Genomic DNA, 20859 nt, shown 5'->3' on the forward strand with positions numbered 1-20859 from the left:
AAACGGGGCAGAAAACTTTGAAGTCAGGCCCCTTCCCCCTTCTCTCTTGGGGATCTGCCATCCTCTGCCCGGAAGAGGCAGCTGATTGCATAATGCCTGTCCTGCACCGCATCCCTTTGCCAGCTAATCACTTCAGCATCCTTCTGCCAAGGGCTGTGGACAGCTTGCCCAAGGCATGCTCAGGTCTCTAGATCCAGAGGATGGCCCCGTTTCTTTGTGCCCCCACTGTCCTTACGACCTGCACGTGTTAACTCATTTAGCCCCCAAAACAACCACCATCTGAGGAGGTATTAGAATCAGGTCCATTTTACAGATGAGAAAGATGAAGCCCAGAGAGGCAAAGGCATTTGCCTGGTGTTACCCAGCTGGGAAAGGACTGAGCTAGACTCTGGTCCTAGAGATCTTAAGCTACAGCACCACTCAGGGAAGAAAATGGGGCAATGGGCGACTTGGGGTACGTGGAATAGAGGTGCTGAGGAGACTGGCTAAGGCAAACTGGAGGTGCTGTAAGAATCAGGGTGGAAGCATGAAGCTCCTCCTTCCCTATCCCATGCAGAATAAAAGCTCAGAAGTCCATTATCTCTCCTCTTGCTCCTTTTGGGGAGTAGGTTGTCATGGTGATGGGAGCAGGTGGAACTAGTATGCAAACAGCTGAAATATTAATTTCAGGGTGGTGCAGGCCTTGGCAAAAGGTCCCCTTGCTCAGCCAAATCTAGCAGGAGGCACTGCCTGGCAACCAGAGGGTGGCGGATGCCCTGCGATCCACAGATTTCTGCTGGAAGTCAGAGAAAGTTCCATCCTTACTTTGATGGCCCTGGGGTGACACTGGGCTCTGCCGCCTGGTGTGGGGGATGAGGGGCCAGCAACTGTTTAATGATATGAAGTAGAATGTGCTTTGTCCACTTTTCCCTGGGGTGAGCCAGTGAAAGCTTCAGGGGAGGGGAGTATTCAAAACTGGGGAAACTGAAGAAGAACAGATGAAGGTAGAAACGGTGACTTGGGGAGACAGGGGGAACAGAAAAAAAACAATTACATTTATTATCAACGTCCTGGAGAATCAAAAACCCAGAGTGTGTCTGGGGAAAGGAATGACAAGACAAGAAATGCACAGGGCAGACCTGTCAGGGCCACCGGCTTGGTCATAATACAGAACTGAAGCATCTCTCTAGCATGTTATGTTCTTGAATAAAGTTTTATCTTGGCCATTCTGATTTTTTTTTTTTTAAAGCAGATGAATGGCTTGTCCTGGATTTTTTTTTTCTCTAAAGGTGCCCGAATCTTCATGAAATTTTATTTCCAGTGAGTGTTAGGATCTTTATATCAGCCAAATGAATAACACTTCTCCTGGCCACGGCATTTAACACGTCTATCAACAAAGGAGTTAGCAGTGCTCTCCTGGCGCAGACTTGGGGGTGGGAATGGGAAGGTATTTCCTTCCTCTGGAGAGGAGGGGGAACAGGGGCCTCCTGTGGGATTCGGGAAGGCTGCTTCTTTTCACACTCCAGCTACTGGCTGGCTTCCCGTGGGGAAACCCCTTTCCCTCTCTGGGCTTCAGTTTCCCCATCTGTAAAAAGAAGAAGCTTGCATGGACAATCTAAAAGCTATGGATCTAAAGTTGTACTTTTATGTCTATTGATGAAAGAGTCTTAATGATAATAATGATAATAAGAGAAATAGCTAAAACTTACTGAATGCTTATGACTAGTGCTACTACTAAAAATAGTTAACATTTACTGAGTATTGAATAACAATAATATTCATACTAATAATAGCTAACATTTACTGAACACTTATTATAAGCCAGGCACCATTTAAAGCGTTTTACATGTATTAACTCATTTGAAACTGATGTCTATCCTAGGAGGCCGGTACTGTTCTTATCCCTGCTTTACAGATGAGGAAACAGAGGCCCAGAAAAGGGAAGTGACCTGCTGCGAGTCACACAGTCAGGAAGTGATGGGGTGGCAGTGTGACCTCTAGCACCAGAGTCCTTGCCTTTCACCACCAAGCTGCGCTGCCTTTCTGTCCCTGTCATTCTGCCTCCTTCAATGATAGGACTAGATAAAACAGCAAGGATGCTAACAACAGTAATATTAGTAATAGTAGTAATAATAATACCCACAGTGATCCATTAGTTCTTAATTATGGAGTCCTGTGCTAAACACTTTATTCTTCCCAAAATCCCTTCAGTGGCCTCCCATTTCCCTGGGAGGACTCAAGGTTTTTCTGGCCTGAAGATGCCCCCAAAAGCTTTGAACCCTGCTCTCCTTTCAATTCTGAGGGACAAGAGTGGCTTTCCCACCCTCCTCCCAGGAATAGCATCAGGTGAAAAAATGGTTGGCTCAGTAACCCCTGAAAAGAATCTAAATTTACCAAGCACTTACTGTGTGTCAGCCGTTCCTTCAGGCCCTTTGCATATATTACATCATTTAATTTCAGCAACGACCCAGTTAAGACCCTGCTATCCCCATTTTACAGATCAAGAAAACTGAGGCCCAGAGATGTAAAGTCCCTTGCTCAAGGTCACACAGCAAGAGCCGCATAATTCTGGAGGAAAGTTCTTGTAGAGTTTCTCTGGAAGGTACAAGGGCATGATAGTTTGCCTGCAATTTCTGGAGGGGGATGGCCTGGGTTCAAGGTCACTTATTAGATGTGTGACCTCGGGCAAGTCACTCCAACTCTCAGTCTCCCCATCTATGAAATGGGGGCATGACAATGAGATCTATCTCAGGGGGTTGTCCAGAAGATGAAATGAGGGGCTCAAGAAGTACCAGGCACACACACAGCAGGTGCCACTTTGGCTAATCTTATTATTACCCCCATTATCTTCGCTTCCACTTACTTCCTCCTCCGGTGCCTGCGCTCCTTGTCCTCCCTGCGTGTGTCCCCGTCATACGTGGGCGGAGGGCCGTGCCGGTGCCGCCTCCTCCGCTCGCCGCCATCGGGGCCCTCGCCCTCGCCGCCCCGGGCCGGCCGGCTGCCCTCGCGGTGCCGCGACCTCCGGTCGGCCTTGTCCTCCGGGCCCTCCTCGCCCGGCCTGCGGTGGGCGCGGTGCCTGCGGGGCTCCCCGTCGGCCCCCGTGCGGGGCGAGCCGCTGCGGCTCTCCCGGCTGCCCCCCTGGCGGTGCGCGTGCCTCCGGTGCGGGTCCCCCGCCTTGCCCCGCTCCGCCTCGCCCTCCCAGAACCCGGGCTGCTCCAGGCCGCCCTCCCGGGCGTGGTGGTCCGACTCGCGGCCGTAAGGCCCCTCCCGGCTCAGCTCGGCCTCCTGGCTGCCGGCCCAGGGCCTCCGGGTGTCCAGGCCCACGGAGCCGCTGGGGTCCCGGGCCCGGTCGTGGTAGCGGGCCTGCTTCCTGAGGAAGTCCTCGGCCCTCTGCTGGCCCAGGCGCTGGTCCACCGCGGGCTCGGCCGCGCGGCTCTTGTTGGTGTTGTTGTTGCGGTTCTCCTGGGGATCGACCACCAGCGGCCGGTCCAGGTGGGTCTTCATGTCGGGCCGCAGGTGCCGGGCGTAGGCGGCCTTCCAGCGCTCGTCCGGGTCCATCTCGTTGTACAGCGCCTCCCGGCTGGCCAGCAGGTTCTGCTTCCGCATCTCGCTGGTCCGCTGCTCCCACACGGACTTGGCCGGCTTCTGGTTCTTCTGTTGCTCCTTCCTGCAAGGGAAGCGCGCAGGGGTTAAGGCATTGCTGGGCACTGCGGCCTGCATGGACCGCTCAGGCTAACAGGAGTCTCAGTCCAGGTGGGCCTCTCAGCCCTGTGGGTATCTCCACCCCAGTGGATGTCTTGCCCAAGGTGGGCACTTCTACCCAGATGGGTGTCCTGGCCCAGGGGGCATTTTATCTCACTGGGCATCTTCACCTAGGTAGGTTCCTTGGCCCAGACGGGCATCTTGGCCCAGATGGGTATCCTGGCCTGACAGGGTATCTCCACCCAACTAGGTGTTTCAACCTGTGTGAAGAACTCAACCTGGCTGGACATCTCGGCCTTACAGGTGTCTTGGCCCAGGTGGGCATCTCAGTCCAGTAAGGTATCCTGGCCTGGCTGGGTGTTTTGGTCTAATGGGGGTCTCAGCCCAGGTGCAGGTCCCCATAGACCTCTCTCTTCTTCTTCAAATTATAGCACATGGCCCCTGGGGCTGGTCTTGATATTCAAAATATTTTAACCTCTGAGACAGTCAATCATAATGGACACTGACCTGGAGCAGGTTCTGGAAGCCCCGGCGTGGGCACTTGGGAGTCTTGGGGCACTGCCCATCGATCCACTTGTGCAAAACACCAGTGGGGCTGTTACTGGGAGTGCTGGCTGGGCTGAAGGCCTGCCTGGAGCATACAGATTATCCCAGGGGTTCTTTGTGTATTGATAGTTTTATTCAGACCATCTCCTATAGGCTTGCCTGCCAGAGCAGGTACCTCCCTGGGCTACCCTTTCATAGCCACCTCCTTGTACTTTAGGAAAGAAAGCCCCCTTGCCATTGTCCCATGATGCACTTCTCCACAGAATGCAAAAATCTCCGGACCACCCAACAAAGGCATAATGCAGAGCAGCATTGTTAACGATTCTTTCTTTAATCAAGACACCTTAACTCTTAGCACCTTCCCTCCTCTGATCCACCAGCAAATTCTGTCTGCTCTACCTTCCTGATCTTTCTAGAATTCAGCTACACCCATTATCTGCTCTGCCACTGCCCTAGTCCAGCCCCCACTATCTCTTTTGCAGGGAACAATGCGGTCTTGTCCAACCTAGCTGGCTCTCCTGGCTCTTGCTCTTGCTCCCCATGGTCTGCTCCCCTGATGAGTATACCTGTGAACAACTGAGTCAGGTCCTGTCCTTCCTCTGCTCAAGAACCCTCCATGTCTACCACCTGACTCAGAGCAAAATTCTAAGTCCTCCCCTTAGTCCACAAGGCCCAGCATGATCTGATTATCACTTCTCTACCCTCAGTTCCTACCCTCCCCTCAACCCTGATCCGCTCACTCACTCAATTTCAGTCTCACTGGCCTCCTCCAGGTTCCCTAAACCCCCCAGGCATGTTCCTGCCTCAGGGCCTTTGCATGTGCAGTTCCCACTGCCTGGGATGCTCTTCCCTCAGATCCCCCCAGGGCTCCTCCCTCACCTTCTTCAGACTTTGTCACTTTCTCAGTGAGACCTTCCCTGGCAATCAGACTTAAGATCACAACTCTCACCACCCCTAGCACCCGCTGTACCCCTCAACCTCTTATTAATGCTGTACCCCCAGCCACTAGAACAGTGCCTGGCACAGAGTAGGTGCTTCTTAACTATTTACTGAGTGAAAGTGGGTGGGTGGGCAGAAGCGCCTCTTCCTGAAGCTCAGCCTTGTCAGGGCCTGGTCCCTGCCCCCAAATCCTTGACTGGGTAGGTGTAGAGGCTGAGGAGCCCAGATGACATCCCAGAGTGGGGGCACTTACACAGCTATGGACATGTTGGCTGCGGACAGAGGACTCACTTCTGCCACCTCCTTGGCTTTCTGGAGGGCGAGTTTCTGGTTGGCTGCCTCCTCTTCTTCTTGTTCATCCTAAAAGACACATGGATCCCTGTTCACAAAGCATGAACTGGGCCTCGGGGCCTCACCTCTGACCCTACTGCTAACCAGGGGCAACATCTGAAATGTCTACGAACAGGTTTGGCCTGGGGGTCGACCAATCAGAGCCGAGGTCCGCTAATTGGAATGGACGCCCATTGGTTAAGCGTACTGCTATCCCCTTTATGTAGACGCTTGATAGCCAGCTCATTATTAACCCTATTTTAACACACAGACGAAAAGAAAAAGAAAAAGACTCCCTTCCCTTCCCACAGTGGAGATTTTTCTGTACTTTGTCTCAATGAGCTGAAAATTAATGCAAGGATTTTCCTCTCACTCTATTTTCTGGGCCATTTAAGCTCTCTGAACCAAGACTTTAAAAAAAATACCAACAAGACCCCCACGTGCAGAAAAATTTGGCATCCCGGGGCCCATCCCATGCACTGCCAACAGCCTCCGGAAGGGAAATCAGGAGAGGAACTGATATTCTCAGCCGGTTAGGTTCAGAGAGGAGGAGGATGGGGGAAGATGTTTTAAAAATACATACAGAAAAAGACGTTTGGGGGCTTTAAATCCTTCTTCAGCCTTCATGCAGGGCCTCATTCGTAAAACAGAAAAGCCAACAAAGAAAAAGCAAAGAAAAAGCAACGAGAAAGAAATGGCCAGAGACGACCCCGCCAATCAGAAAAGTCATGCGGCGGCAGGGCACCTCTCCCACCGCGCGGGGATCTCTGGGGCAAGAAGCAACCTTACCACCTCGGAAATGGTCAGATCAGGACACTGTCAGTGACAACACAGGGCTGGGACCCGGCTGGCCACCCTGCTCTCCCAAGGCCACCCCTCCTCCTGGCATCACACCAGCATTTCTCAGAGCCAAGTCCCTGGACCAGCCACCTCAAAAACACTGAAAATGCAGATTCCCAGGCCTCCAGAAGAACCCAAGCTGGGCGCTGGAGTCTGCATTTCCCCATAAGCTTGCAGGTGAGTCTGAAACATGCTCAAGTTTACATTACATTGCACATGGTTAGGAGCTCAAGTTCTGGACCAGTCTGGGTTCAAATCCCAAGTCCTCCACTTTCTGCTTACCTTGGACAAGTCTCTTAACTTCTCTGGGCCTCACAATCTTCATCTAAAATTTCAACTCTCTCCAACTTTCCCAACCTCACTTTTCTCCTTAGCAGTTATCACCATCTGACAAACTTACTTCTCGTCTATCTCTCCTGCTAGAATATCAGCTCCATGAAGGCAGAGATTTCTGCTTGTTTTGTTCCCTGCTATGTCCCTGGCTCCTAGGCCAGGCCCTGTGCACAGGAGGTGCTCAGTAAATGCTTTTGGATGGAGGACAAAATGTGTAAAATGGGCAGACTTGCCTCCTAGGTTTTCTGTGAGGGTTAAATGAGATAAAAACACAGCAGGGCTTAGTGGGTCACATATTAAATGCCCAAGAAATGCTTGTGGAATAAATGATAGAAAGAACGTGGGTCGGGGAGGGGAGGGTATAGCTCGGCGGTAGAGTGCATGCTTAGCATGCACGAGGTCCTGGGTTCAATCTCCAGTAGCTTCATTAAATAAATGAACAAATAAACCTAATTCTTCTCCCTACCAAAAAAAAAAAAAAAAAAAAAAGAATGTGGGTCCAGAGGAGGATGTCTGCACATCACAGGAGATAACTCTGCCTTCCTCCCCTCTCCCGCCCTCCTGATGCATCCTCTCTCCCATGTCGGCCCTTGAGGATGGGCTCTTGGAATCTGGATGAGCTCTTAAGATCAGCCCCTGGCGCAGTGATGCCATCTGGCTCCAAGTGGCCAGGACTGTGGCCGGGTGCTTAGGGTGGTGGAGACTTCTGTTCCTCCCCACTTCCCCAAGTTGGAGCTGGGCCCGGGAAACTCTCTCTCCCTCCTGCCCGGGCTGACAGATGGAGGGTTGGCAAAGTCTGCTCAGTTCGGTTCAGTTCCATAAACATGTCCTGAACACCTCGAGGTACTGGGGATGGGGCTGTGAAGCTGAGACAGGCCCCAGGCCTGGCCCTCCTGGGCTGAGAGAATGACCCTGTGCGAGTTCTCTTAATGTGATGTGGCTGCGGGCGAAAGGCTTAGGCCAGAACACCGCCAGCTCCTAGGATGCCTGACACCCTTTCCTCAAATTGCAACAAGGTGCCCAGCTTCCTTTGTGCAGTGCACAACCTGTACAATTGTTCCCAGCAGCCCTGCTCGTGGGCTATCCCAGGGGTGTGAGCTGTATTACTGAAAGCACATTGCCTCCTCTGTGCCTGGCTGAGATGGACCTGACTCTCAGGGAGTCCAATGCTGCCCTAAGGGGCATTTGATACCAGGTTTTGCCGGGATAGTTCAACATCACTGACTATGAACGAAAACTGGGTTTCTCTTCGCGTGGATAGTTCTCACTCCCAACCCCCTTAATTCTTCTCCAATCTCATTTCCTCTGCTCTTCTCTCTTTTCTGCTCTGAGAGGTCACACCTCTGCTCTTTCGGTTCCTAGCTCTCTGGCAAGGTTACAACCTCTCTGGGCCTCAGTTTTCCCGTCTGTGAAATGGGGATCACAGTAACTTCCTATCGCTTATGCTTTCTGGTGTTTGGCATACATGAGGGGCAATCATATTTTCTTTGGTTGTTGTTATTTTCATTTTCATCATTACCTGCTCAGCTGGAGCTCAAAGGAAAGCTGGTAAGGTGTGTGGGTACAGAATTCAGGTTCTGGAACTTACCAAGTCTGGGTTCGAATCCCTGCCTCCCCTTTACCAGCTTGGCAAAATGAGAGCTCTTGGTCCAGGTGCCTGTTTATGCCAAGTGACTTATAAAGGCTCCCTTTGTTGAGCACTTACTGTGTGCCAAGAACTGTGCCGAGCGCCTGACATGCACAGCACGATGCTCTAACTAGTAGCAGCTATTATCATGCCATCTGGGGCCAGTGACTTTGCCTTCCTGAGCCTCAGTTTCCCCTTCTGCAAAAGGGAGATAACAGTGATGCCTGGCACCATAAGCATCATATAATCCTTTACTTCTGCCACTCAGTGGTGAAGTCCGGCCAGCTCCCAAGCTCACGGGGACACACACTGAGCCTCAGGACCTTGTCCGGGTTATTCTCCATCTGTCCCGTCCTTTTGGGTTTAGGGTGGTGACAGCGCCTGCTAGCCTAGGGGCTGCAGCATTCCTTGGAAGTCCCTTGACGCTGCCCACTCCCTATAAACAGGCACTCTGGTGGAGTTTGCCATCTGTTTCCTACAGCAACCCTGCTGCCTTCCCCCCAGCCCCCGCCCTCTGCTGCAGAATCCACTTGATTAGGGACAGTCTGTTTCAGGGGTGGGGTGGGGAGGAGGCGCCTCCTCCCTGGCACAGTACATCCAGGGCAAAAAGCTCTGACCTCGGTCCCTGTCCCCCAATGCCCGGCATGGTCCTGATCTGCCATGAGCAAGTGGTAACTTTGCCACAGAAACATTTTCCCACCAACTCCACCTTGGTGAGCTCCTGGGCGTTGGCCAAGTTATCCACCGCGATGGCCAAGAACACGTTCAGGAGGGTGTCTGCAAACGCCGGAGTCAGGGAAAGCATCGCCACTTGGACCCTGACACCTGGGACTCCTGAACCCCTCCCTTGCACCCCCGATCTGCTCTCCCCGAGGCCCAGGCACGTCCCCATCTCCCCGCACAGAGGATACAGTTCCCGAAGAGCGTCAGCACGATGAAGTAGATGGAGAACACCATGCCGCCCTGCACGCCCCCCTGAGACTTGATGCCGTCGTACATGACCTCGTTCCAGTCTTCGCCCGTCAGGATCTGAAAGGGGAGGGAGAAACACACAGCCAACCCCCCTCTCAGCCTTGGGCCCCTTGGAGATGCAGCTGTGGGAGCCGGGACCTGCCGCGTCGGCCCCTCCTCGGCCCTTCTCTCTGGGGGAGGAGGGGCTTGTCTGTCTGTGAGAGGAAAGGGCTCTCGGCCTGGCTTCTAGGAAAAAGTAACCCTGGAGGACTCTGCCCTGATGTGATAAGGGAGTTTGCTAGCAGCTAAGCTGTGCTCCCTAAATTCATATATTGAAGCTCTAAACCCTTGTGTGATGGTATTTGGAGATGGGAGGGAAGTAGGGTTAGATGAAGACATGACAGTGGAGCCCTCATGAAGGGATTAGTGCCTTTCTAAGAAAAGCCACCAGAGAACTTGGTCTCTCCCTGTGTCTCTTCTCTCTCTCCCCCTGCCCTGTGAGACAGAATTGAGAAGGCGGCCGTCTGCAAGCCAGGAAGAGAGTCCTCACCAGGAACCAACCCTGCATGCACCCGATCATGGACTTCCAGCCTCCGGAACTGTGAGAAATGAATTTCCCTTGTTTAAGCCATATATTCACTGGTATTTCTGGACTCTTGTGTCTGTGGGTGAGGATGGTGGTGGTACCGGTGACCAGAGGAAACCTCAGGAAAAGGGACTCAGGTGCTGGCAAATAGAAGTTGTACTGATGCGCATGGGAAGGGCTAAAGGGACGTGTATGCAGCATCCACCCAGCTGTTAAAAAATATCCCACTTCCCTCCTTTGTATTATTTCCATGAGGATAAATTAAATGTGAAAGAACTACAAAGACGTTAAACTGTCAATGCAGGGTTTCTCAGCCTTGACACTGCTGACACCTGGGGACTTCCTGCCATCCTATGCACTGTAGGATGCGTGCAATGAGTGGCACCCCTGGCCTCTACCTATTAGATGCCAGTAACACCCCCACCCGCCCCCAGTTGTGATAACCAAAAATATTTTCAGATACTTCTAGGTGTCCCTGGGGGACAGAATCCCTCTGGGGTAAGAACCCTCGTGCTGAAGATATCTGGCTGGCAATTACTACCATTAATAATCATTTATCTGAGGGCTCAGAACTTCATGGATGGTTTCTCTTTCCAACCGCTAGTCTAGGGATCTCATTTAGAAATAATCTGCCCCCCCCAGGAGAAGAGAGGAGTGAAGTTCTATTTCCCATAAACTCTCTGTCCCCTCAAGAAACAGAACCCACTTGGAAAGGCTCTGGAGGTCCCAGCTAAGCCAGTTCCAAACCTCAGGGCACATGTCTGTATGGGTGCAGAAGCTAGTCTGGGGAGACCACCTAGGGTCCATATATTTGCCCTGGAATATGGGCCTGGGGTGTCCTCCAGTCTGGGGCAGGATGTATATTAGCCATGTCTAGTATTTTCTATATTCTGATGCTTTGACGTATGGGGCCTTGCTGACCCTGGGGGGAGTCAGGACTAGCTAATTCTTAGAGACAGTAAACAGCTGGCCTGTGAGCACGCTTTTCAAATGCAAACCAACCAATCCAGAGCCCACACTCCCAACCATCTCCTCTCTTGGGCTCTTAAGCTCAGGGCCAACATTCCCCTGCCTGAATCAGCCCACAGTCAAGTGCCAGAGAACTCGGGACAGCTCCTATGCCCCTGGGCCTGCTGAAATTATTCAAACTAGCCAATCTTACACCTGCTTAATCTGTCCTGCCCATTTCTTCCTGTGGAAACCAAAGTGAAGGCTCCTGCCCACGTTCCCTGCTCCCTCTGCCTCCTAGTGAACGCTGGTGCTTCCCTGCATTCATGGGACCGGGTGAAGGTTGTACCTGAAACACCGTCATTATTGCTGCTGGAAAAGTGTCAAAGTTGGTAGGAGGAGTCCCTTCATCGAAATTAAACCTGTGGGGAGGACACAGACATTTCACGTTGGTCCCACCCCAGGTGTTCTGACGGTTTGGCACCGTATCTCAGGGCAATATCTTTAGCATCTCTGCTCTCTAGAAGGACACCCTGAGTGGTACACAGGGCCCTGCCCATCTGGGTGAGTGCACCTGGTGTCCAGTTCATGAGGGGGCCAGACTGTGTGATGCAGGTGGGCCTGGGGCTCTGGATGCACTGAGCAAGGTGCGTGGGGGTGGGAGGCCCCTGGCTGGACCCCAGGGAAGCAGAAGTCAGAGAATCTGCTGAGCACTTACTGGCCGCCAAAGAGTTGCATTCCCAGAAGGGCAAAGACAACGATGAACAGGAAAAGGAGGAACAACAGGCTGATGATGGATTTCATGGAGTTGAGAAGAGAGACGACCAGGTTCCTGAGAGATGCCCAGTACCTGCCAACAGAGGCCAGGGTTGCGGGTTGGGGGTCAGGCTGCGCCAGGGTTCCCAACATGCTAGAGGTGGCCCCACCCTGGCCCCCATCCCCGCCCCCATCGGGATGCCAGGGGATCCCAAAGACTTACTTTGTGACTTTGAAAATACGCAATAACCTGAGGGCTCGTAACACGCTGATTCCAAAGGATGTGCCGGGTTTTATGACGGCCCAGATGACCTCAAAGATGCTCCCGATGATGACCTAGAGCAGGGGACTGGGTCTCGCGTCCAGGCTCCTTGCAAACATGCCCCGGCCCTGAAACTTTCAGGAACCCAGCCCAACTCCCACCCTTAGACCGCTCTCATCTCTTCTCTCATTTAACTTATTAAGAGCTGATGAAAGCAAAGAATTCCTGAAACGTTTAATTATGAAGTGAATGGCCACACAACCACTACCTACGTCGAGAAACAGGACATATCAGCACCCCGAGAGCTTCCAGGGACCCCAAGACATAACCACCACTCTGAATTTTATAGTAATCATTTCCTTGCATTAAAAAAAATTTGAGGTGAAATCCAGATAACATAATGGTTAACTTAAAATAGTGCACAGTTCAGTGGCATTTAGTACATTTACAATGTTGTGCAACCATCACCTCTCTAGTTCCAAAACATTTCCGTTACCTTCAAAGGAGACCCCGTACCCATTAGCAGTCTCTCCTTACCCGCCTCCTCCCAGCCCCTGGCGACCACTAGTCCACTTTCTGTCTCTATAGCTTTGCCTGTTCTGGACATTTCATATAAATGGAATTATGCAATATGTGACATTTGATGTCTGACTTCTTTCACTTATCATGTTTTTGAGGTCTTTGCCTTTTTAAAGTGTTCAAGTACCATCCCTAACCAATATAGCTTAGTTTTGTCCATCTGAACTTTGATGAGCAGAATCACACCATATGGACTGGTTTTGTCAGTGTCTGCCTCCTTTTGTGCAATATTACGTGGCTGATGGGTGTGGCCGTTGTTGGTTGCCTCTCACTGGTGCAGAGAATTCTATTATATGGCTATGCCACCACTCACTCATCCACTCTTCTGCAAAGGGATATTTGGGTCATTTGGTTTGGGACTCTTATAAGCAAGGCTGCTCAAAGCATTCTTGTATGTGTCTGCTGGGCATCTGTGTGAGCTTCTCTAAGTGGAATTGCCAAGGTCACCCCTACTTTCCAAAGAGGGTCCATAAGTTTCCCCTCCCACTGGCAGTGGCTGAGGAGGGTTCTGGGAGCTCTGGATCCTCGCCAAAGTCGGGGACCGTCCTCCCCTTCCTTTTGCATTCGGCAGAGTCTCTCATAGCCAGGGGTGAGCCTACCTCTCTCTTTTTCCTGATGTCCCCAGGTGTCAGTCATTCTAAGCAAGAGCTGGAGAAATGAACTCCTTCGAAACCAGAGCACTTACCCCACAATCAAAACAGTTGAAGGAAGAGTGGAAGTAAGGCCGCGTCCCAAGCCCGTACATTTTTATAAACATTTCGGACATAAAGAGTCCTAAGAAAATGAATTCTGCATAGTCTAGAAGGGAGGAGGGGTAGGAAACAGAGAGAAGATTAGATTTGTGGGGGAAGGTTCCAGGTGGCTCTGACTTCCTGTTAATAGTAACCCTGGCTGATGGGTTCCTGGGTGCTTACTTCATTTTTAAAACCAACAAATGAATGAATTTAACTAACTAACTAACAACTAACTGATTAACGAACTAATTGGATAACTAACAAAATAATGCTCCCATGACATGCCTAAGCGCCAAAGGAGTAATAGAAATAGAAATCATAACAGTGTCCTATTTGTAATCCTTGTGTGAGGGACTTAAGTTGGAATACTTCGGGCCACCAATCTAAAGCATGGCTTTTCTCCCAACTTGGAAAACCCATTTGATGGCCCTGGAGATTCCATCTTGCCGATGTCTAAAAGTCTTGAGCAAGACAAAACTTTTTGGACCTACTGTATAGTACAGGGAGCTACATTAAATTTCTTGTAATGAGACATAATGGAAGAGAAACTGAAAAAATATGTATGTTATGTGTGTATATGTGTAACTGAATTGCTCTGCTGTACACCTGAAACTAACACTGTAAATTGACCACACTTCAATTTAAAAAAAGAATATAAAATATTAAAAATAAATTATGTATTAAAAAAAGGTAAAGCCTTTTGTTTTTTGGTAAGAAAGCATAAAGGTGCAAATGTCTTGGGGAGAGTAACTCATGGATATTTGTTTGCTCCAGCAAAGAAATAGTTAATAGCAGATCCTCTTCTGAGGTTTTCTTGGTGGGATAGGAAGAAAAAAAGTCAGGGAGGGCATAGGTAGACACCTAATGGAGGGAAAAAAGAGGTAAGGAAGAATTCTGAGGGGAAGAAAGCATACAGAAAGAGAAGACAGAGAACTCAAACTTCCAAGGATTCGATTTTGGTCACATAGCTAACTCCATTTGAAGGTCAAGGATATTTGTTACATCATTCTTTGAAGAAGTGGCTTGAACTGACCATCAAGGACTTTCCCATTTATTCCTGATTTAAACTTTCCTTTAGTTTCAGGACTCACAGGGAGCTCCTCGCATCTGAGGGAAACTCCAGGGTCTCCAGGGCCCCCAGGAGCAAAATGTCTTAATACCTGGTGCATCCCAAACACCGCCTGAAGCAACTCTAGGAGGACTTAAGAGTTTCCAAGATGTTTGTTTCCCAGTTACCATGGAAACACGATAGCTGGTGATGCACAGGACCTGAGACCTACTTGTTTGTAGCACTGGTGGGTCTGGGAGAACTTCCAGGGCCATCAAATCCAATTTCCACCAAATACAGAAGAGGAATTTGAGACCCGGAGAGACGACTACACTTCATCGATTCCAAGACACATTTCTGTTCACATTCTGACATCTCTGTAACTGGAGTGTATCTTAAAATCGACATGCCCTAGTTTAGATGGCAGTAGTGTTTTATTTTTCAGTGGCACATAAAATAAAAATAAATGTGTGTCTTATAATTGAAGACGTCTTTGACTGATGGACAATGGTAATAACTTGTCCAAGGTCACACAGAGAGTTAGAGGCAGAGCAGGCATTGAGAACCCAGGTTACCTGGTGATCAGGGCAGGGATGCACCATTAGATACAGCTTGGACTCTGGGTTCAAATCCTGGCTACATCACTAACTAGCTGGGTGACTGTGGGCAAGTGTCTTAACCTCTCTGTGCAACAATTTTCTCAACTGGAAAATGGGGATAGTTAAAGGACATTTATAGACACAGAGGCCCCAGGCAGGGAGTCCCAACTCCCTGTTCCTGAACCAGGACAGACAGAGCAAGGTGATTAGTGGGGAGAATATGGGAGATTAAAAATAGGCTATCAGAGGAGGTTAAGACAAAAAGTAAATAGTCCTCATTTATAAGAGACTCCAGGGGGACCAAATGCAATTACTAAGGTTGGAACTAGGTCAGGGCTCTGGGAAGGAGAACTAGCCACTAGGGAGTGTCCTGGGGGGTCAGCCAATGTGACTGGGAACAATGACGGTTACAAGGAGACGATGAATTAGACTAGGCTCCCAGGCCTCTCTAGGCTGAAGACTCGACTTCTCCAATGGTTGTCTGGGTGAATTCTGAACCAGGTCAGAAGGACAGAGAATCTACAGACCTAAGTCAGAAAAGCCAGTAGATGTAGGAGGGCAGCCAGCAGGCAAGAAGGTTTTGGGGAATCCTCATCCTGGGCCCACAAGTTCCAGAGTCAAGGTATCCACTTGCCTTCCTCACTGTCCAGCCACTACTTTTGTTGATTCCTCAGAGCTCTTTACTTTTTAAATCCTGTTCAGATGTCTCCCCATCTTTCACTGCTTCTCCTCCCCACATCTAGCCATCAATTTTCATACTATCTTATGTTAATTCCTGAACTCTGGGAATAGGCCCAGAAGGGCAAAGCCTTGGAGGCCCTGATACCCACTGAAGCAGCAAGACATTCTCATACTTGTTGGAAGGTGTCTTCTAGGAATGAATCCCAGACATAAGGAACTCAAAAAGGACAGGAGAGAAAAGGGGAAGGAAGAAGAAGGTTGGAAGAAGAGGGGAGAAGCAGAGAGTCAGAAGTGAGCAGAAAAAATCAGCACAACATATGGGTCACTTTTTTGTCTCTAAGGCACCCCCATCTCTCAATCATAAATTATTTAACATTGAACAGAGATGCACACATTTGTTTCTGTCTCTATCTGGCTGTCCTGCAGTCTCTGACTCTCTCTGTCTCTCTTTCAATGTCCTCTTCACCAGCACCCCTACGTGCCTTTCTTAGAAAGTGATTGTGGAAATGTCTGGTGGCCCAAATTCCAGCTTCCAGCTCTCAGGCTCAAAGAAACTGGGTTCTGTCACTGTGGCAGCAGCAACATCAGCCCCAATTCCAGTTGCTGACAGAGCCAAATGAAGGTGCAAAGTCAGTGAGGACCAAAGATGGAACACACACCACCAGAGAAAGAGAACTAGAAAAAGGGCGTGAGGAAGGGATCAGAGAGTCAGTGGGGGCGGGGCCAGGCGGTACTCACAGAGGAAGTCGGAGAGCCACTCGGGCTGGTTGTAGTGAACAATAGCGACACACAGCGTGTTGAGGGCTACCAGACTGAGCACAGTCCAGTAGAAGGCCTGAGTTTTGACCATGCGGCGGATGTAGAAACGCATCCTCCTCTCCTTTTTGTGAAAAAAAGTCGAGTTCTCCAGCTTGGCACTTTTAATGCTGGCTCGGGCAAAGGGAGACCCTGCCAGGGAAAGGATGGAGAATGTCAGGGTGTTCCTGCAGAGGAAATTAACCGATGTGTGGCCCGGGCACAGATTGTGGCCAAGGAATCCATTAGCCTCCCAAGCAAGCAAGCCCTCTGGCCTGAGGGAACCATCATGACCCATGGGCTTAGCTTTCCAGAGATGCAGCTTATGACAGGGTGATGTCCCTGAAAATAGTATTGGAAATAACCAATGAGAGCTCAGGCTGTCAACAAGGAGGCTAATGGCTCTCCACTGCCAGAGCCAACCTTCTGTATCTCCCTCTCCATCTCACATCTAATGACTCAGAGGGTCATGTGACAGAGTGAAATGAGGTGGGAGCCTCTGCACAGGACCCCCAGAGCTGCATGGAGCATACTTGGAAAGCCTTCCAGAGGAGGTGTGGATAGGATCTTAGCTTCCTATGGACATTTCACTTTAGAAATGATCACCAAAGAGTGAGACAGCTGTGCCCTCTGCCTGCACATATTTTTGCTCTTAAGCATTTATGGAGCACTTACTATGCTAGGCTTTGTCCCAGGGGTTCAGGATATACTGGTCAACAGACAGAGCCCTGTATTCCTGGGACTGACACTCCAGTGGAGGAGACAGACAGCAAACATAATATAATAAATCAGTAAATTAATAGTGTGATGGAAGGTGAAAAGTGCTTTGGTAAAAAGAGAAAGCAGAGCAGAACAAGGGGGCTGGGACCTCTAGGAGGGATGGCTGGGCAGGCTGCAGTATTAGACTGAGTGGTCAAGGTGACGGTGTTGACCTAAGTTACCTTAGTATCTTAGGCAGAATAAATAGCAAGTGCAAAGGTCCTGAGGCAGGAATGCGTCTGCCTGACATATTTGGGGGACAGCACAAAGAGACCAGTATGGCTGGAGTAGAGTGGTTGAGGTGGAAAAAGGGAGGAGGTGAGGGCAGAGAGGTGACCGGGCAGGTTGTGAAGGGCCTTGGGGGCTGCATGGAGAACTTGGGCTTTTGTTTTGAGTGAAGTGGAAGCCACAGAGGGTTTCAGCAGAGGAGGAATGTGACCTGACTCAGGGGTTCACAGGCACTTCTGGCTACTGTGGGGGATACAAACTATGGAAGGCAAAGGCAGAAGTGGGGAGGAGATGACTGTATTGGTTCAGGCAAATGATAATGGGGGCTGAATTCCATGGTGGCTGAGAAGGAAGAAGACTGGGCAGATTTGGGATGTATCATTAAAGGTAGTCATCAGAATTTGCTGAAGGATCAAGTGTGGGCATAAGAGAGAGGGAGAAGTTAAAGTTTTTGGCCTGTGCCCCTGGAGGGACAGAGCTGTCATCCACTGAGAGGGGATAGGATTGGGGGAACGTTCAGTACTCAGTTTTGGATAGATTGACTTGATCTTCTAAAATATCTCTTCTTGAAAATCTTCAATTGCATTTCCTGTTTATTGTTCTTCATTGGTAAATTCGTTTCTTTTCATTTATTCATTAGTGTGCTCACTCGTTCATTCATTTGTACATTCATTCATTTGTTCACTCAATGGTATGTTTGTCACCCATTCATTAAATCTTTCATAAGTTTTTCACTCACTAGTGCATTCATTCATCATCACTTATGGTTCCATGGTTCACTTGTTCATCCATCTATCCATTCATTCATTCGCTGTCTTGTTCACTTACTCACTCACCTGTCCAGCACAATCATCAACCCCATCACACCAGCCAGGCATGGGATATGGAAAAGATCTCCCGGGATGCCACTTCCTATTAGCAAAATTCTAAACAGAGGCTGTGAGTTGGCACCTCAGGGGCCATCATCATGGTTCATCCTGGGTTTGTAAAAGTTGAAATTATTGGTCTACATTTAAAAACTGGGAGATTTTCCATAAAATATGGATTTTGGCTTCTAATGAATGAAAAGAACAGCTGACATTTCTTGAACACTTAGCAGGCACCAAGCACTGCAGGGGCTGTATTTTACACAGTAAGCGACTCGCTCCTCATTGCAACCTTAGGAAGCAGGGACCATCATTAGCCCCATTTTACATCCAAGGAAGCAGAGGCTGAGAGGGGTCCAGCGACTGGCTAGGAAGCATTGAGTTGGTTCAGAGCCTGTGCTCTTGGCCACCACACTGCACTCACTCCTGAATATGTGGCCCTGAGGAAGGGGCCACATTCCTGCCCGGCAGCCAGGCCTGGTGGCTAGACCCTTCCCTCATGTCTATCACCTGCCTGACTCTGCAGGCACTGGGAACGCCAGGGCGGCTCTTCATGGCCCTTAACAGTTGGAACATTTCTGGTCCCTGTGGCTCCCAAAGATGTGCCCAGATCCACAGGTACATCCACAAGCTTGGCCATCACACTGGGCCCTGACCCCCACTCCTGCTAGTGCCACATGGAACCCAGCTCCACCACCAACTGGTGAGTGACCTTGGGCAGATGAACGACATTGGACAAGTCACTTTGCATCTTGGGACTCCAGTGCTTCACTTCCCAGGGAGAAATCAATGAGTTAATACACCCTAGCCACGATGCTGGTGCATCAGGCTTACTGGACAGAAAATCTCTTACTACAGCCCCAGGAGCTGAAATCAAGACCTGAAATCCACATGCCAACTCACTGAGGAAGTCTTTCTTGATCACAGGGCCCGGAGACACATCCCACAACAGGCATACCACTCATCCAGAAGGGAGAGAGAAGTGAGTATTAATTGAACAACTACTACGTGCCAGGCCCTGTGCTAGCAGTGAACTGCCTCCTCTATCTAATTCATTTCATACTCTGACCCAAGCTCCTTTTGTCTATACATTCTCGTCTCCACTTTTTCTCTGTGGCCTGGAATTGTAATTGCAGGCAATCCTTAGGTTTAAAAAATAATTTTCATAAGCTATTTTATGAAACCCACTGTATCTAAAATGTCTATTTCAAAGTGGACTCAATATAGAAATATATTAAGGAGATACTTTACACTCTTTTTTTTTGTACTAAGAATTCCAAACCTGCTGTGTTAGTATGAAGCACATCTGTTCAGATCAGCTACATTCAAGTAGTCAAGAACCAGAGGCAGCTGGCCCTAGTCTGGAATGTTCCGCAGTGAGGACCGCAGTATGTTACCACAAAGGTTTAATCTTGGGATTTTTGGCAATTTATATGCCCTTGAAATTCTCTATAACTTGAAATAGGCGCTGCCCAAGCTGTGGGTTGAACTGTCCCTCAAGGAGATGTGTCGAAGTCCTAACTCCTGGTACCTGTGAGTGTGACCTTATTTGCAAATAGGGCCTTTGCAGATGCCATCAAGTTAAGAAGAGGTTACATTCGATTAGAGTGGACCCTAAATCCAATGACTAGTGTCCTTAAAAGAGGAGAAGAGACACACAGACACACACTGGAGAAGAGCACAAGACGACAGAGGCAGAGACTGGAGAGATGGGAGCAGAAGCCAAAGAGAGCCCAGGACTGGGGCAACACTGGAAGCTAAGAGAAAAGCGTGGAGCAGGTTCTCCCCCAGGGCTTCCAAAGGCAGCACAACCCTGCCAGCATCCTGATCTCCATCTGGACTTCTGGTCTCCGGAACTGTGAGAGAATACATTTCTGTTGTTTTAAGCCACCCGATTTGTGGTACTTTGTGACAGCAGCCCTAGCAAACCAATACAGCCTGCACTGAGCTCAGACTGTTAAAATAATTGAAATGGAATCTGATTTTCCTAAAGAACCAGCCTTTTCTTTTTTTCAGTGGCAGTACTGGGGATTGAACCCAGGATCTCATACATGCTAAGCACGTGCTCTTCCACTGAGCTATGCCCTCCTACCAAGAACCTGTCTTGTGATGGCAGCTTCCATTCATGGCTCAACTTTCCCTACACATGACTCAAGGTCCGTATTTCAGCAGTAAGTTGATCAACTGTACATGAGATCATTTTGTAATGGGTTTATCAACTGATCTGACAGCACGGTAGAATCATCAATTATAATAGATCGTGTTGACTAGGGTGCCATAGGAGGCAAATGCCACACGATTCCTGCCTTACTTTGAAACACATCATCATCATCATCATCATCATTTTACATAAATAAATAAAGGTGAAGGCATTTCCTTGTCATAATTCTGGAATTTCAGAGATCTCTTCTAGGATGGGTTTGGAAGCCCCTGAAAAATGTAAGGGCCCCATCCTGTGGGGTTTTTGAGCTACCAGGCAAGGGAGCTAGATTTAGGGGGGTTTGCTTGTAGCCAACCTGGCCCTGGGAGACCAAGCCACTGACCTGGGTTTTGGATCCATTTACGAAGTTGAAGGTCACTCGCTCTCTTAACGAAGGTGCCACAGGACAGCATCAGCTCTTACTCAGTCTGGCAGCTGCCTACTTTGGTTTCTCGCTTTCCTTTTATCACACATTTATCAAATACCAGCCTTGAATCTGGGTTCTCCAAGTAGCAAGTTTTCTTATGTCAGCCACACACTCCAGCATGGTGTGTCCCACAAACAAACTCTC

General features: G+C 49.5%; 1 protein-coding gene across 6 annotated transcripts in view; it reads right to left on the minus strand.

Annotated features, from left to right (window-relative positions):
* The window catches only part of CACNA1A (calcium voltage-gated channel subunit alpha1 A), a 206576-nt gene that overhangs the window by 63505 nt on the left and 122212 nt on the right, over positions 1-20859 (minus strand). For all 6 annotated transcript variants that reach the window (XM_064479894.1, XM_064479896.1, XM_064479892.1 and 3 more), the window contains 9 exons: positions 16179-16388; positions 13064-13176; positions 11761-11873; positions 11500-11631; positions 11131-11203; positions 9208-9325; positions 9006-9073; positions 5420-5526; positions 2843-3646 (listed from right to left, as the gene is read on the minus strand). In XM_064479894.1, the coding sequence (XP_064335964.1) occupies positions 2843-3646; positions 5420-5526; positions 9006-9073; positions 9208-9325; positions 11131-11203; positions 11500-11631; positions 11761-11873; positions 13064-13176; positions 16179-16388 (1738 nt within the window). The remainder of the gene's footprint in view (positions 1-2842; positions 3647-5419; positions 5527-9005; positions 9074-9207; positions 9326-11130; positions 11204-11499; positions 11632-11760; positions 11874-13063; positions 13177-16178; positions 16389-20859) is intronic.

This window comes from Camelus dromedarius, chromosome 27 (assembly GCF_036321535.1).
Source record: "Camelus dromedarius isolate mCamDro1 chromosome 27, mCamDro1.pat, whole genome shotgun sequence".
Classification (NCBI taxonomy): Eukaryota; Metazoa; Chordata; class Mammalia; order Artiodactyla; family Camelidae; genus Camelus; species Camelus dromedarius.